General features: G+C 36.9%; 1 protein-coding gene across 1 annotated transcript in view; it reads right to left on the minus strand.

The window, feature by feature from the left end:
- ROBO1 (roundabout, axon guidance receptor, homolog 1 (Drosophila)) overlaps positions 1-17158 on the minus strand; it is a 658904-nt gene that overhangs the window by 62835 nt on the left and 578911 nt on the right. Inside the window, exons 8-9 of the mRNA XM_010567233.1 lie at positions 2849-2857; positions 5-129 (exon numbers count right to left, since the gene is read on the minus strand). Of these exons, the coding sequence (XP_010565535.1) occupies positions 5-129; positions 2849-2857 (134 nt within the window). The remainder of the gene's footprint in view (positions 1-4; positions 130-2848; positions 2858-17158) is intronic.

Consider the following 17158-nt stretch of genomic DNA (forward strand, 5'->3'; position numbering starts at 1 on the left):
TTACCTGACTTCCCTCTCTCCGCCAAAAGATGGCTGGCTGAGGGTTTCCAGTTGCTTCACACTGGAAAGTCACCGTTCTCCCCAGTGCAGCTACCTGATCTCGAGGCTTTACAACAAACTGTGGAGGCTCTGAAAGGAAAATACAAAAAAAAAAAAAAAAAAAAAATCATACTACTATCAGAAGACCAAAGTTAGCCTATTTGAAAGCACAGTTTGCCTACTGACTTTAAGTGGTGTAAAACAGAATAGTTAAGTTCCTTTAATAAGGAGAGGTAGCACAAAAAATCATCCATCTAACAGCCACAGCTTCAGCATCACTCAGATCATCTTTTCTGTTGCTGGGCCTCCCAGTTAAAACTCTGAGTGCGCATCATGTACTTTTATTACTGACCACTTATACAAGGGAGTAAGTCCCCACCGACTTAATGAGACAACTTGCAGAGCAAGTCACCAAGACGAACAAATTTGTTACAATTCGATTTTTAAAGGAGTACAGCTGCAAGTCAGAATGGAGAAATCTTTGAGGAACAACAGGCCCACAGGCCACACTTTGTCAAGGGCTGCAGTAAACACTGTTGAGTCACTATGAATTCAGGCTTACATGCACAAAAGTCATCATCTTTGATTTAGGAAAACTGAAGAGAGAAAAAGCCCTTAATTGCTTATATAAGAGACTTTTGGTGTAGTCGGGGTCTCAAAAAACCTGAATGTCAAAAGCCCCAGAAATACTATTGAACAAATTATAACCACTTAAAATCTTCAGTCCAATTACTGGAATGAATTTAAAGGAACAGCAGAGCTAAATGTCTTCCTCATTTACATAGGCAAGGGCATGTTCAAACAAAATATATATGCAAATGAAGGCAAATTTGAAACATCTGCTCAGCCTAACATTATAAATACTGCCAGCATTGTCCAAACTGTTTGATTTATACAGACTTCAACAACCCCTTCATCCAGTAGTAAATAGGAAGTCAAAAAATAATGTCAGTCACATTAAAAACAAATCAGCATAGACAATAGCACTAGATATCTTGACGGAGCTAGCACAGAAAAAAAATCTATCTTGTTTTATAGGCTGTTAACTCTCACTTCTTGAAAAATGTGCATTAAATGCAAGTCCATTTACTTATTAATTTCCAATTCCTTCTGATCATCTGTCCAAAATTAATTATCCTCTCCCTCTTCTTTGGGTTGAGAATAAAGGAGATGTTTTGAATCTGACTGTAATAGCTCAAATATGGTTTTGGTGTGGTTTTGTTTTTTGTTTTTTTTTTTTTTTCCTTTCAAACATTTCTATATTTACAAGATTTTCCTTTAAAAAGAGTGTGAATCATATAATTTAAAGATATCACTCAATGTGTTTTATAAATGTCAAGTAATTGTGGCTTTATCTAGAGTGAATTCAGTAACACTCAAAGTCCTTTCTAAAAAAAATTGCTTTCAGTGTTCCTGTGGGCCAATACTTTCAGTTACCTGTTCCTCATGCCTTGTGTCCCTGCTCCTTATTGAATTCATATTAGAATATACTCTTCCTATGACCCTCCTGCTTTGGGAGGAATTTTTAAAGCACAACATATTATTACTTATATTTGGATGCAAATGCTACCTTTCCTAGAATTACCTTAGATAAGAAACCACCCAAACTGAAGGTAAGATTGACCTCCAGGAATTAGCAGACTTCAAAATATTTAGCTCTGAAACATTCCATCAATACCTTGGAAGAAGATGTGGGAAGACTTTAACATGACAGCATGTTTAATTCAGAATAGAAGGTAAAACTGTTGTGGGTTTGCCACAGGGTTGTAAGGTACGATGGGGAAAATGGAGATGAGGGTGAAGCAGCTTTGTTATGCTGTTGGATTCTAATAACAAGAATAAATTTAGCATATAGTTAAATTTAGGTCTTGGCTGGTTCTGTAGTAATCTGTGACACAATGCCACACAACATGAAACTGAGGGTTTCTAAATCCTGTGCTAGTGCATAGGATTTATAAGGTTTCAGATTTCGTTGAAATTGAGAATGGGTACAGCTATAAAGAGATTAAAATGGTTCTAACCACTGGAGGAAGAGATGAATGCTTGTGATTCTAGTACCTGAAGAGAACCGTTCATGGATGACTGAACACAAAAAATGAAGGGAAATTCAGTCTTCCACGTAACCATGGTAGAATTTATAAAATGTAAATAGGTATATCTTTCTCTAGATATTATTCTAAATATGTATTTTGTATGTATATTATTCTAAATATATATGCATAATATGCATATGCATATTATTCTAAATGCCATTATGGTAAATAATAAAAATCCTGTTAGCTTCAATGTCACAAGAATTAAAACAGGGCAAAGTGAAACTTCATTATTAAATGCCATTCAATGTTCTCTGTACTGGAAGCATTTTCACTGTCTTTTTTTTAACTTCAGTTTGCTTTCACACCTTAGGTCACATACGTGTGGTATGTGATGAATATATTGTAAAAGATGCTGAAATAATCCACTTAAGGAAAGAACAACTTCTATCCTTGAGATCTTTAAAACAAAAATAATTTTTTATAGAACACTTTGAAGTTCAACTAATGCAGTCACTGAAGGAAGAAGACATTAGGTTTTGACTCATTACATCATGTAAAAACAGAAAGTTAGCAACCCATTACCTTTCTCTTTGCCATTAAGTTACCCATACTTCATGCAGAATTTATTCTGTGCGATGTGTCTTGTCAATAACAAGTAAAAGGTGGGAGCTGACTGGTTGAAGGACATGGAAGGGGATGGATGGGAAGGGGAGGAGAAGTTCCCGTCACAGTGATACGATGACTAGAAGATGGCCAATAAAATTTCAACTTACCAGACACAACTAAAAACAAAAACAAAACAAAAAGAAAACATGGAATAAATAAAACTGAATAGACATGAAACAAAGCAAAGAATAAAGCAAAATAAAATAAATAAATAAATAAAAAGGATCCTTGGTAAGGACCCTAGGAAGCACACATATATTCTGATATATGAAAAATAGGTTTAAAATGTTGAAACATATTTTTTATTTGATTTTTAAGCAGAATTCTCTATCAAATGCTGAAAGCAGGCTATAGAGGAAAGCCTGCAATAATAGTCAGGCAACCTGGCTTCTACTCTAAGCCTTTCCAATGAACTGTTGTGTAACCTTGAGTAAATTTTTTTTCATGTTATCATTATTTCTCTGCACCAAGAGCTTTCCATGGTAAAATTAACTTGAAATCTTCAATAAGTATCAATCTGCAACATTGGTGAAATGGAACAGTGACATTTACACCCTTTCTAAAGCATCCAAACATCTACAAATGGAAAATACTTTTCTGAGGCTAACAGCTATTACAAAGGAAGTTTATTACAAAATTAGTAATACACTGAGGCATTTAGCCCACACACCAATCTCTTTAGTATAAGATTGCTGTATCAAGGTCATAATGCTCACTATTGAACTGCAAATGTAAAATAAACTACAATTAAAATTGATTTGAAAAGATTCTTAACCCTTTTCTTGCCCCCTTCTCAATTTCACTAAAATATTCAAAACCAGAGATTTATTGCAAAATATTAGTTTTTTCAACAGAAATTGTCAGTGATAAATTATGCAATATTAAATTATCTTCCAACCATAGTTGAAAATTTTCATAAACTTTGAAATGGCACAGATCCTGGCAGGCTAACTTCGCTATAAAAGAAGGGCATTCCAACCACATATCACTAATTGAAAGAACAGATTGAAAATAAAAATGTAAAAATCATGCATTTTGAAAATATACACAGATACTGACAAAAAAGTCCATCAAAAAAAGGTAGTTCATATAAGGTATTTACAGTAGAGGTCCAAAAATATATAATTTTTTTAAACATTACAAATACCAAGTCCTTCAACACTTCGGTCTTATTGCTTTAAGTTGAGAGTAAAACAACTACTGCTCAGCAGGGTACACTTTCATATCAAGTAGGTAAGCACGTGCAATAGACCATCCTCTGATAAAACACATGGAGGAAACTAATAATATTGAGTCCGAAAACATTCATTAGGCATGAGGAATACTGGCTTACTGTTCAAATAAATACAGAGGACTCCAGGTGTATTATGAAAATGAAGCAGAAAGAGAATCAGATATAATATTGGAATTTGGATCATGTTGAAGCTAAGAAGCTGCAACTGAATGTGCCAAAACCAGATCATATAGAGAATTCGGGGTTTATGTTATGAGAGACATTTTTTTAGGAAATAATCCCAGATAGAGGAAGTTGAAATTACCTTTTTTCAAAGATTTGAGTTTCAATTTTAAGCAAGTATTCTGGATGTAAATTAGCCTTCTTTAAGTGTGTGGGTTTCAGTATTTCTCAAAGAGAAAATCAGCATGCATTATTCTGCTAAGATTATCTGCAAGTCTATGATTTGTAAGAGAAGTGGCCAAGTAATGATACACAAGAATTCCTGAGAGAAATATGCTCATCCCCAAAACTCAGCTCCCAGCTACTCTTGATTGTGTGTGAGTGCATTACTCAGTAACCACTCCTTTTTAAATTAAAAGCTCTCTGCTAAACTTGCAGTTATGGTCTGACCTGCTCTGGAATTAGAAATGCTTCTCCATAAAACACAACTCATATTCTACATGAAATAGCCTGATAAGAGACTTAATGGGATGCAACTCTTGCACAGAGGAAGTAACTAAATTATCAATTTTCCATTACTCAAGTAGTGACACAAAGAGAAAAGTTCAGCCTTCTTGTTAGCAATGCAAAGCTGCCTAAGCCCTCTACCGAAAGCTCACTTGAAAATTTCTAGCAGATAGAAATCTGTCTTGGTTGCTCAATTACATTTCTACAAATTAAATTAACTTATAAGTGCTGAATATCCACTTTTCTTTTTACCAGACAGTTTTGTTATTGTAGGTTGAAAATAACCCTGTCAAGCAAATGTATTTTTTTTGTCCACCTGTAAAAACAGAGGGGATACTGGTACATGAAAATAAATCCCTGTAGAAACAGGTTATCACATTGGTTGCAAATCTGTGGCAAGAGCAAAGGGTGAAATTTCAAAGAAAAATTTAAACAGTTCTGTCAGAGGAACATCATGTGGTTTAAAAGAACAACAATAATAGCAACAACTACAACAAAGACCACTTTCTTAGTTTGATTTACATCCTATTGATATCTAAGGTTACTAAAACTGAGAAGTAATTAGTTTTTCCTCTATTATGGCACATTTTATTTGACAGCAGTTTCAATTATAAAGTAAATCAATTTCCCCTGTGTTAATCATGGCTTTTCACATGGCAATTAGGGGGAATAACCTGTTTGTAAAGACCGGAAGTTAGCATGTAAAACCACAAATACCAAAGGAATAATGTTTTTGCCTTTCAAATAATTTGTTTGATGGTAGAGGTTTTTCAGGGAAGACGTGTCCAGTCTCTGAACAAAAACCAAAAGAAAAGTGGTTTCCAGACTAGTGATGTGATCTTTCAATGCCTTATTCTTGCCAGCAATCCTGTCAACCTCACTGGGACTATTGGTATCACTAAATCCACTTGCAGGAGTAGGAATTTGCAGTTTTAGGACTTAAACTACACACTAGTATAGTTGCCAGGTATTAATGGAGCAACTGTTGCATTTGACAGATGTAGTATTGTAGGGTCATAGGATAATCAGGTTGGAAGCAACCTCGGAGGTCTCTAGTCCAACCTCCAGCTCAAGCAGGGTCAGCTGTGGGGTCAGAGCAGGTTGCACAGGGCTTGATGCAGTTGGGTCCTGAAAACTTCCAAGGACTGAGAATGCACAGCCTCTCTGGGCAACCTGCTCCCCTAAGCACTCTCCACTGTCCACCCGGTGAAGAGATTGCTTCTCATATCCAGCCTCGCTCTCCCTTGTTTCTACTTAAACCCATTGTCTCTGTCCTCCCACCATGCACCACTGTGACGAGCCTGGCTCTGTCTTACCGACAACCTCCCTGTAGGTATTGGGGGCTGCTGTTAGGCCCCCCCTGCCCTGAAGCCACCTCTCCTCCAAGCTGTGCAAGCACCATCCTCTCAGCCCTTCCTCACAGGTACATATGAGACCTCAACATCCTGTGTGTAATGCCTACATCTCTAAATAACACATTTTGTAATTCTTCTCAGAAAGGTGAATGCAAATGTTGATCTACTGTTTCTCTATAACTCACTGGTTTCCTCATATTCAGAATTAAATATTACGAGGTTGTGTCTAATTCTTAGTCTGATATTGGACAAGCTATAAATTTCAAGTACTCCGTTCTTGAAAGCTGTGGTAGTAATTATCTGTCTCAAAGAGAGTAAAATTATAGAAATTTTCATTCATTTATACTAATAAGGTGCTTTCCAGATCCTGAGATTCAAGGTGGTACTTAATTACTAAACAGTATTTTGTTCTGCATATTAAATACTCATTAATTATTGTTCTGACTATTACTATTTATGAATACCTTCCAGGTGCTCAGAATATCTTTTGTTATTCAGCTGACACAAGCTGAATACTTTTGATTTAAGCTCAATGTGTTTCATTTTTTATTATTTAAACAAAAATCTTTACATCTTCAAGGACTGCTTGACAACCACAGAGGCTAGTATAAAGCAAGCAAGAAAGTATAATTCTACACCACAGAAATGAAACAATCCCAGTCTTCAGGCCAATAATTACATACAACAATCAAGCTCATACACAGTCTTTAGCTTCTGTATACATCTTTGGCCATATGACTAATCTAGGAAATGGCAGTTACAAAGAAATTTAGATTGCCTTCAATTAATTTTGTGATACATTAATCCCAGTTCAAGTGAAAAATATCAGAGGTTGAATGTGCCTGTAGAAAAAAACTGGTAGGAGATGGGATGTGAGTACAAGCCTAAGCACTGGAAGAGACAGCAGAGCTCGGGAGCAGGGATTTCTGATGTGGCTGGCCAGGCAGACAGTGCAAGAGGAGAAACTCCAGAACTAGCAACAGAGATAGAATAGCGATAGCTACATTATCTGTCATGGAGCATTGCAGTTCTACGGAATGCCTGAAACTCAGCTGTTTATAATCTTGGTATGAAATGAGTGGGTGAGAAACCCACTGTTTATAACCTCTGTCTGAAATGAATGCGTACAGAAAATTTGGGTACTAGAGTTACATGCAGAGGAAGTGTGAGAGTCTGAGTTCGTTTAGCAAACTGGTCGAACTCTGACTGCTCACTCTTTAATAAAAGTAAAGAAATTCTGAACAATTTTATTTTCCAATTCCTTCCCTAATTCCAAACAAAAACTCAAAAAAGCTGCCAACCTCCTTTCTTCATAAATTTGTTTCATTGCTAAGCCTGCTAAACTCTGAAATCTAATTAACTACTTTTTACCTTCAAGTATCTGAACAAGGACCATTGAATGCCTTTCTGCAACGTGACTACCAGATATTTATGTTGGTGTTTTGCAAAAACTATTATTAAGGGAAATAGTTTAAGACAATGTGCTATGTTTCATTTCCTGTCTAGTGATTTGTAGGATACTTGTTCTTATCAAAGCAATCTGAAACACCCAATATCCTTGATATGCACATCTCTCTGCAGCCATTTGTGGAAAGTATCACCTTCTACAGAGAAATAAACAAAGGCCAAAATCTCTTGTTCTGAAAAAACATAAATGCTGCCATTCAGCTGTCTCCTGCCTTCAACCTGTGAAAAATATGGGAAAACACCACCAGGTACATTACAAAAGAATTGGGGTATATAGCTTTTCACCCTCATTGGTCTCTCTATTTTCAGCTGTCATTTGTTGGAGGTCTAGATACATATATAAATAATTTGTATTTTCCCAGAATTTCTGCTAAAGTTCACATTCATGTAAGACCAGGCTGGGACACCCTTACTCACTGTGAATGCTTTGACAGTATGTAGTCCCAGAGCACAAAGCGTGACACAGTGCAGTCCAAACTTCTGAGGAAAAGTCTAACAGTCTGGCGCCAAGCATGCCACAGCCATATAGTTGAGGTAAAATGTTTACATGAGATTTTTGATGTTTCAAATCAAAAGTGATGACTTGTAATTCCAAACCCCCAGCAAGGGAGTGATTGTGGTTTATTACATTTATGACGACCGGAAAAATTCTGTTTTGGATTGCTGCTGATGTGTCAGATAAGCACTTCTTAAGTTTAAAGGAACAAGTGACTATGGTAACTTCAAAGTTACCAAAGGCAAGAAGACAGAAATCTAACTGATTGGAAAGCAAGCAGTTGACTGAGTATTAAAAATAATTATGATAGTAAGATCACCTTTAGGAGTAGTGGAAACCTAGAAACCCATAACAATGTTTCAGGTTCATGTACAGAAAAGTTAATAAGTGGAAAATCTCAGTATTGATTTGCTGCTGCGTTCCTCAACATACTCCCCAATGAGTTTTTATTTTTTATTTATTTATTTTTTGTTTGCAACTGACCCACATTCCCTCTTCTGTCTGCATAGTGAAGACTTGTCACATGCTGGGTAGTAACTTTGAAATAGGCTGGCTAGAGTCTGTGCCCTACATGGAAGTGCCACTCTTGGGTACCGGTGGGCTGCCAGCTGCACTTCTCGCTGTACACTCACCCGGCTGCACTCTGAGCCAGCAGCCACGAGACAGCTGCTGTCTGGAAACCCGGTAGGTACATCACCATGAAGCTCACTCTGACCATGCAGGGCAGAATAAATTCTCTCATTTTCAGCACAGGGCACATGCCTGGCAGGCTGGATTTAGCTTACACTTCTTGACTTGGTACCCAGAGAAAAAGGGCGGGTGCCTGTGTGTACTCAGGAGACCTAATGTGCTCTGTGAGAAAGTGGTCTGATGATGAAAAAAGGCAAGTATTTGCTCCTTGGTGCTGACAGTACAAATAAAGCCTTGAAAATGTAAGTGCATTTAGAGCTGTCACACATACCAGAGAGAGACACACAGGTGAGGATATGACTTTAGAACACGTACCTAAACGCGTATGTCACAACACACACAGTGTGGCAGTTCAACATCATCAACTCCAGAACCAATTTTAGAGTTCAACTTAAAGTGCCATGGATTCAGAATCAATGATTCTCCCTCCTGCAGCAAGCAGGAAGGTATCTGTCTCAGCTCTGCAGCGGGAACAACAAGCAATTTGTTTCAACAGTTTGTTGGTTTCATTATCGGCATTAAAATGTCACTAAGCTTCTCTACTCTCTTTGGTGGCTTAATCTCCACCTTCTGCTGATAAACAGCACAAGGTCTGTGCATTATCAAACCTCTTGCTTGGGTGCTATTCTGTTTTCAAGAGCTATCAAAGGGCATTGACTCCTTATGGATTTCTGGCCATTTTGAGATTTAATTTAGGCTGAGAAGTGTTTCCCTCCTCAACTCTAATTGACAGGGCTGGGCAGTAAAATCTGGCTCTCTCTCAACTGTGTCTTAGTCGTGGAACTATATTATCTTAATGTCTGCTTCAAAGCAGGCTAATGAATCTTCCCTTTAAAATGTTTAAAAAGTCAAGATGAAAAGGGCTACACAAGTGTGTGTGTGTGTTTGTATGTGTGTGTGTGGGAGGAACCTACTGCAAAAATTTGTGGGAAGAGAACAGTGTGTAAAATGCATTCACAGGAGATTTTTTTGATTTGCAACTGATTTTGCTGATACTAGCTACAAAATAAGAAAGTTCATAATCTCTTCTTCTGCAGGAGTCAATGAAGATTTCTATGATAAAAAAGAAAATTGTGGAAATAGACTTTGCAGTGTGGTTTTAAAAGGTAGCACTCCTCAGGCTAATACACGTAGTACGCCATTTAAAATGTTTATAAATCCTGTAGTTGTTGCCTTGAGGTGACAAGAGAAATCTGAAATATGGGGGTTAGAAGAGAGAGAGAGGAAGATAGGGATTTAAGGTCTTCGAGAAGTTCCTCTCCTAGTCTCCCCTCTCCCTTCCTTGCTCTGGGTCCTCCTAAGCCATCCTATAAACCAAATACAACTTAGAAAACACACTCAGGACAAGTCTAATTCCATCTATTTAAAAACAAAAGTAATGCAGTGAACTGTGGAGTCCTGTTTCCCAGGCTTCTCTTTTCAGAGAAGAGTTGTCTTCCCCTGTGTTTAAATAGAATGAAGGTAATTTTGGGCAGTGCTGCAATCTAAGTAGTTGTGGCTACAAATATTTATACTAAAGTCTTTTAAAAGAGAGTGAAAAAAGTTAAGACAAATTTTAAATAAGCTGTGCAAAAGTACAAAAAAAAATATGATAGCTGGATACTATTTGAAGAATTCTTAGGAGCTTCCTACTGCATTCTTTGACTTACAGTAAAAGACAGTAGAGCTGAAAAGGAAACTGAGTGGGATTTTTTTTCCCAGCTGTTTATGGTAGCACAGTTTTCTTCTTGGAAAGAAGTACTTGAAACCCATAGCAACCTTCATAATAAGTTAAAGCTATTTGTGAAAAGTGGCCAAAGTCCCATGATCAATGGACACCACACACTAAAAATGGAAGGACAATAAATCTCTACAGTGCAGTAACTTCTGATCATTAAAAAAATGTTATTTTGGGCATGCAATACTCAGAAGGAAATAAACAAAATGTGCAAAAATAAAATGAAAATATTCAGGGACACTCAGCCTGATTTTCTTACAGTGAAGTACTGGTTCACCTCTGCCAAAAGACAATGCTGTCAAAAATTGATGGTAGTCTGAAAAAAAAAGTGTTGCTGCAGCTATGATGGTCTAAGGATATTAGCAAACATGTTTTAAGGTTTAGTCTTTAGTCAGGTTAGTTACACTCTTTGAGGAAAAAAATCTGACAAAATCTGAGCACCCAAGAACTCTGAAGGAAGAGGTACAGAAAAGGCCATCAGACAGTGGAAGACTGGACCACAGCAGAACTCTCAGGTGACTTCTTCCTTTGTACTGAGACCAAAGTATCAATGTGCTACCTTAACTGTGTCAAAAGAGAGAGCTGCTATTTAATTTGGGGAGATGCAAGTCCTAAGTGGGCTCTCATTATGCCACTGAAAGATGCAAGGAGAACAGAATCCCCTTCAATGCTGTGTTTAGAGAGCACTGGACATTTATGAGAACAAGATAAGCAATCTGATGTCCATCCAGACAGCTTTGTTTTTTTGTTTATCAATCCTCTCATCCTATTCCATACTTCAATGGAAAAAAAATATTCACCCCAAACTTCGGGAATTAATGTGTGGTCATAGGAACAAGAGGAGCATGCAGATACCTCCTGCAGAAAATAATGTGAGCATACTTGATATTTAGCGGTTTAACCTGAAGAAGCCGTTTTTTTCTTGCACTGGAAGATTCTGATACTGAGCCTCCTAGGTGATCTAGTTTGTGTATAAAGACTGCAAGATACTTTATTACCAGTTCTTGAGTGTTATTCAGACCTAACAATAAAATATTTTAGTGCTCAAACAAAACATAATTCGTAGTAACAAATGGTACTCAAAACAGCTTATCAAAATAATGTTTGAACACCGTAAGTCAGCGTTTTTTCTGTGAAGAACCAATTAGGAGATGACTGATTTTTATGATGCATGTAAACTAACAAAAATAAGAGAGTGCACTATCATCACTGTATAGTCCTTATGAAAATTACTAACAAGGCAAAAATAAGGTGTGTATTACCTTTTTATTGATGTTTAGCATAATTTAATAAAGCCTAAGTTTATTTCAGAATTAACATATAGCAGAAGTACTGTTTAATGAACAACCAATGACAATTTTATTCCTTGCACTCTATTTAATTTTATACATAAACCCCAAATCTGCAAACTCAGCAACTTGTAGTAAAAATCTACTTTGTCTATTCCAAAGACAGAACTATTGAAATGTTATCTTTAGAACAGCAGTCACAAAATAACATCTGCAACAGTGAAGCCTGATACAAAATCAATTGATTTTTCCCTAGCCATGGGATTTAGGAAATTGCAGGCACTAGAAAAGAGTCTCCGGATTTTCTTTGCTACTTTTTGAGTGCTGAAGTATGCTACATAAATCTACTTTCTTCAGTTCTCTGCAGTGAGTGATTAAAGGTAGAATTTTTAAGAACTTTACAGTAAATAAAACCCTTTCAGCAGGAGGAAAGCCTCTAGCTTCAACTTATTTTTGTAGTAATGTTTCTCCAAATTATTTGGACTCCTTCTGTTCTACTTGCTCAGAAACATCTGTCTCAAGTCCTTCTTTCAAAGTACTAAATTGCAGGAAGGAATCTCTAAAGTAAGTGTTATTTCCCTGTAAGCAATTGCTGTCACTGTTGTGAGACTGTGTAAAAAAATAAAACTCCATTTAAAAACTTAAAAACCATGGAAGCAGTTACTTATTAAAATAAGTTACATGGATTTGAAGCAACTATATATAATTTTTTTTTCTAAATTTCACTGAAATATTTACTGATTCCTTCTTTTATCTGTATTCTAGAAATGCTCCAGAAATCTTAGTGCTCATCACTTGCATCACTAGAACAAGCACCTTCAGGGCACTGATCTCTTCTTCAGATAGTTTCCTCAGTTCCCTCCGATTAACTTTCAAGATTTATATTCTTTCACCAGAAATAGGCAGCAGTCAAACTCCTCAGATCCTTGACAGAAATCTGAAGCGCTGTCATAGTTTACAGCAGTCATTAAGAGGGAAAAGGCTGTCTCTTTAAGCTATACAAATCACAAGAGATGGTTTCCCTCATTCACCCTGCAAAAAGCTTAATAATTAAAAAAATCCTGAAGTTCATATGACAATCACTATTCTTCCTTCCTCTTTCATGGGGACTGAAGACAGAATATGGCCAAAAATTAGTTCTTTCAAAAGGAGAAATACTGACTTAAAGAAAGACCATGTAGACAAGTTCAGATTTAAATCCAAATCCTAGTTTTAAAATTCAAGTGGTTAAATTCACCCATGATACTGTGAGGTGTTCACTGCAACACATACTAACCACCATATACATCAACAGTGTTTTTGTAATCCCATAAAAATCTGAGTTTTGTCTTTGTTATTTTAATGGATGTAGCTCAGATGCCTATAAAGCAATTACATTTACAGCCAACTTATAATGTGTACCAGCAGCCTGACACAGTGGAAACATTTATATGGTATCTGACAGATAAAAGAGCAAATCCTATTCTTTTTCTTTTTGGGTGGTATTCTCAGCCCTACCCAGAAGTCTTATCAAATAGATATCTTTTACATGGTGCCTTGAAGCTACTTTGTACAAAGAGGGGGTGGAAGGAGGAGGCAATTCTAGACCTGAAGCATGTGCCACCTTTTCAGATTAAAATTCCTTGTCAGTTGACTAGTACAGCAAAATCACAGCTAGAAGTCACTTATCAAAAGTTCTGCTCACTATCCACCTTGCAGACAAGCTCTTTTAACCCTAAAATTAATGACATCATACGCTAAAAACCATTGATTTCAAAGGTCACCACTGTAAAATATTAATTGGCCAGCATAATTTCCATAGGAATTCTTCTTTTTTCCTGCCAAACTGATAACACTGAATGTGATTAGTGCCTTTGAATGGCAAAATTCACATTTTACAGTTCAGTCACTGCTGCTGCATGTTTAGGTGTGTATTAGGCAGGGCACTGTAACTAGTATTGCGAGCTCCTCCAGAGCTACTGCTTGAGGAGGAAGAGTTAAGAAGAACTCAAAGTTTGAGGACTGTTGTTCACTACCAACCTGCTCGTGACCGACCAACAGTCACCAACACCCGCAGTGTTGGTATTATTCTTGTGAAGTCCTCAAGTCAAGTGACCTACTTGACCTGTTTCTCTTTTAACTCCTGATGAGTAGCAACTGCATTGTCACTGCTATAATGGCTGTTGCCCAACTGCATAGTAGGACTTCCACTGGAGCCGTAACTTCCGCTTGTATCAGAGAGTAAAGCTTGTATCAGCATAAATTATAAACTTATTATAAAATTAGATGTTAAAAAAGCCTAGTTAAGTACTGCAAATGGGAGTGAAGTAAACGGAAGTAGGGAAAAACATGTAAAACCTTTGGTTGTTAGATTTACTTAAAAGTATTTTTATGATTAAATGTGAAATCTACAGATTCTTGAAGAAGCCCTACTTGTATTTGCATTAATGGTAAGAGTAATTCTTTTTTAGAACTGAAGTTCTAAGGCATGCATTTTTGGTAATTTTGTGTGTCTTAGGAACATGGGCTTCAATTATTTATATATAAAATAATTAGATACATAAGATAATAATTTCTACAGTCCTGCTTCAAGGCATAAAACTAAGCAAATTACATAATAGAAATCTCCACGAAAACATGAAAAGCATCTTACTTATATATTACGTACATGCACAATAAATATATCCAACTTGCTTAGTGCTAGAGCAAGAGGGAAATCCACTGGCTCCAGAGATGCACTTTTGGCCATTGTATCCCTTTTTTGGAGCACATCAGCTACTTGGTAAGATATAATGTATTGTACTCTGGGCTGCTTGACTGTATTGACTGAGGTATTTATTTAATAATTTATTATCTCCTGAAAGAAATGCGTCCACATGTATTTAGCAACATCTCTGGATGCCTTACATATGCACTACACATTGCTGCAAAATGAAAACAGTGGACCGAGACACCCTAATTTTTGGAAAATGCAAACAACAGCAGGATTACATTTTTTTAACTATTTAATTTTTGAAGGAGAAAATAAGATAACTTGACAAAACAGTTTCAAGGATGGAAACACTTTTAAGCTGCAACAGTAAAAGATTAAGTGAAGGGTTCAAACTTCTGTATCAATACAGAACTCCAAATACAGTTTAAGAACATGACTGAAATTGCAATAAAAATACAGCATCTGTACTTCACGTAGGGCACACGTATAATTCTGAAAGTTAGGAGTCTGTGTAAAAGAAAATAGTGATTCCAATAATCAGAATCTGTGATGCTGGTGCCATGAGCAGGAAGAACATTAAAATGGAATTGATATTTCCTCCCCTCTTTTGTGTTTTCTACAGCTAGCATCCTATTATACATAGCTGAACTATCTGAGCTGACAGTTCCTAGTCCACGGACACAGACTGGGCCCATTCCCCTAGCTCAGAGGCAGTGCTGTGCAGTTTTCTTGAGACAGGGAGCACTGCAGGGCATATACTATGTACTCCAGTGTCTGCTAGGTCAAGTAGGGTCAGAGCTGACCTGGAGGTAATAATACTGCCAGATCCACGGTAGCTCTCTGCTGAGATACCAGGTTAGCTATTTGCCGTGTTTCATCAACACATCCTTGACACCTAGGTATCTCAATTAGCCCCAGTGTTGCACATTCTGTCTTTTAATACCCTAGATAACCCTGTATAGCGCAGAACATAACACAGGTCAATCACAGTGCTTGAGGCCTGGAAAATGATGAGTACAGAAGAGGATGTGTCCTCTTCTTAGCAGTGCTACCAACCCTAGGGCCCGAGCAGTGTCCTGAAGAGCACTGCTTGCAGCCCTTGCTGCTGTGTGCCATGTTTCATTCAGTGCCGCAGTTCCACTGTACAGACACTTGACAGATATGACTGCCTCTTTCCTAACACGGACATGCATCTTGCGGGGTTACCATTAAAAACTCTCATATTCTTTCTTTGGCGTATTGTGTGGCATGAAAACACCACAGCCTACTGCTGAGATACTGAGGGGGGAAAGCCCCCCAAACAAATCTCCCCAGAAAAACCCCAAACCCAGACAGACCCAAAACCAAGCAAAAACCTCTCTTTGTCTTTTGCTGAATTTAACAAGTCTGCACAGTGGCAGCTGTAACTTCTGAGGCCATGATTTGCAACATAGCCCTCTGTTTACAAATAATTAACCAAAATAACTGTATTTGGCATAGCAGAACACACATTTATTAAACCCTCCAGTCAACAGATCACGTGACAATTACCAAAAGTGCAGAAAAGACTTTTCATTTCTATCCCTTAAATCACACACAAAAAATACTATTTATGAAAAAAAAAATTCTCCTCAAATAGCTGTGTATCCATGAACTGTCAGATCAATGTCATCTTAGCACTGAAACAAGAAGACCAAATTGACCTCTCTAGATGGAGCACAGTCAAAAACCTGACCCTTTGGGGAAAAAAAAGTCTTTTAAACAAGGGAAGAGGAAGGTAGAGAACGGAAGAAGAGGAGCAGGAGGAAAAAGAAGGAAAAATGTGAAAAAATCTGAATGGAAAATGAATGTTTTTCTAGAGGAGTCTTCACCACCCCACCCCCCCACCCCCAAAACTAGGTCTCCTGGATACTCTAATAGATTTTGATCAAAACTTACTACATTACCAACTACAAATTGGCCTTACACATTACAGTTTCTCACATCAATCCCTTCTGTGAAGACATTAGTACAGACAAATGGCTCAGGAGGTAATCCATTCACCCTGGGAAACAAATTATCCCATAACAATATCTGCAGACTAAAGCTGCTACAATGTAAATATCTACTGTGTAATACAAGTACTTAACAAAAAAAAATCTTGCTGAACCAAGACTTAGGTTATGATTAGGTTTCTTAAAGTACCATTTCATTATCAAAATTCAAATGATCTCATTCCAGATCTCTAACATCTACATACTTATGTCATTTTATACCTAAGCAGCACCGTTAACCTAAATGGGATTACAAGAATGTGTTTGCTTATGATTTTGAATAGGACTACGAAGGATTAGGGCTACCAATAGTTTATTGCTAGATATGTAACTACTCAACCAGTCATAAAGCAAATATTCTTAATACTAACATTTTATAAGATTAACAGTTGATGTAAGATGTGATCTTCAGAACAAATCACCATTTATAAAAATAATTCAGTCTTTTTCTTTTGAATAAACTGTGCTTACTACTACTCACGTGTTAATCTTTTATTCTAAAACAATGAGCATAAGAGCTGGTTATTTTGCAAACATAAGGTATCAGTTTTGATGTATAAACATCATGGTGGCTAACAAAACAGAACATCTCAAAATTCTTCATTTTATAAGAGCTTCAACAAAAGAATTCCTATTTTTCTAACAGCTACAGATGTTAGGGACACCAAATGTTTCTGGTGGAAAAAGGAGAGCACATTAAGGACAAGACCTTTCCTGTTACAGTAAATGTGTCATTTACTGTTACCAAATAAAATACTTTAAGCCTATACTTCCCCAGAACTCCATAATAACTAAT

This window comes from Haliaeetus leucocephalus, unplaced genomic scaffold (assembly GCF_000737465.1).
Source record: "Haliaeetus leucocephalus isolate CR32 unplaced genomic scaffold, Haliaeetus_leucocephalus-4.0 Scaffold228, whole genome shotgun sequence".
NCBI classification, from domain to species: domain Eukaryota; kingdom Metazoa; phylum Chordata; class Aves; order Accipitriformes; family Accipitridae; genus Haliaeetus; species Haliaeetus leucocephalus.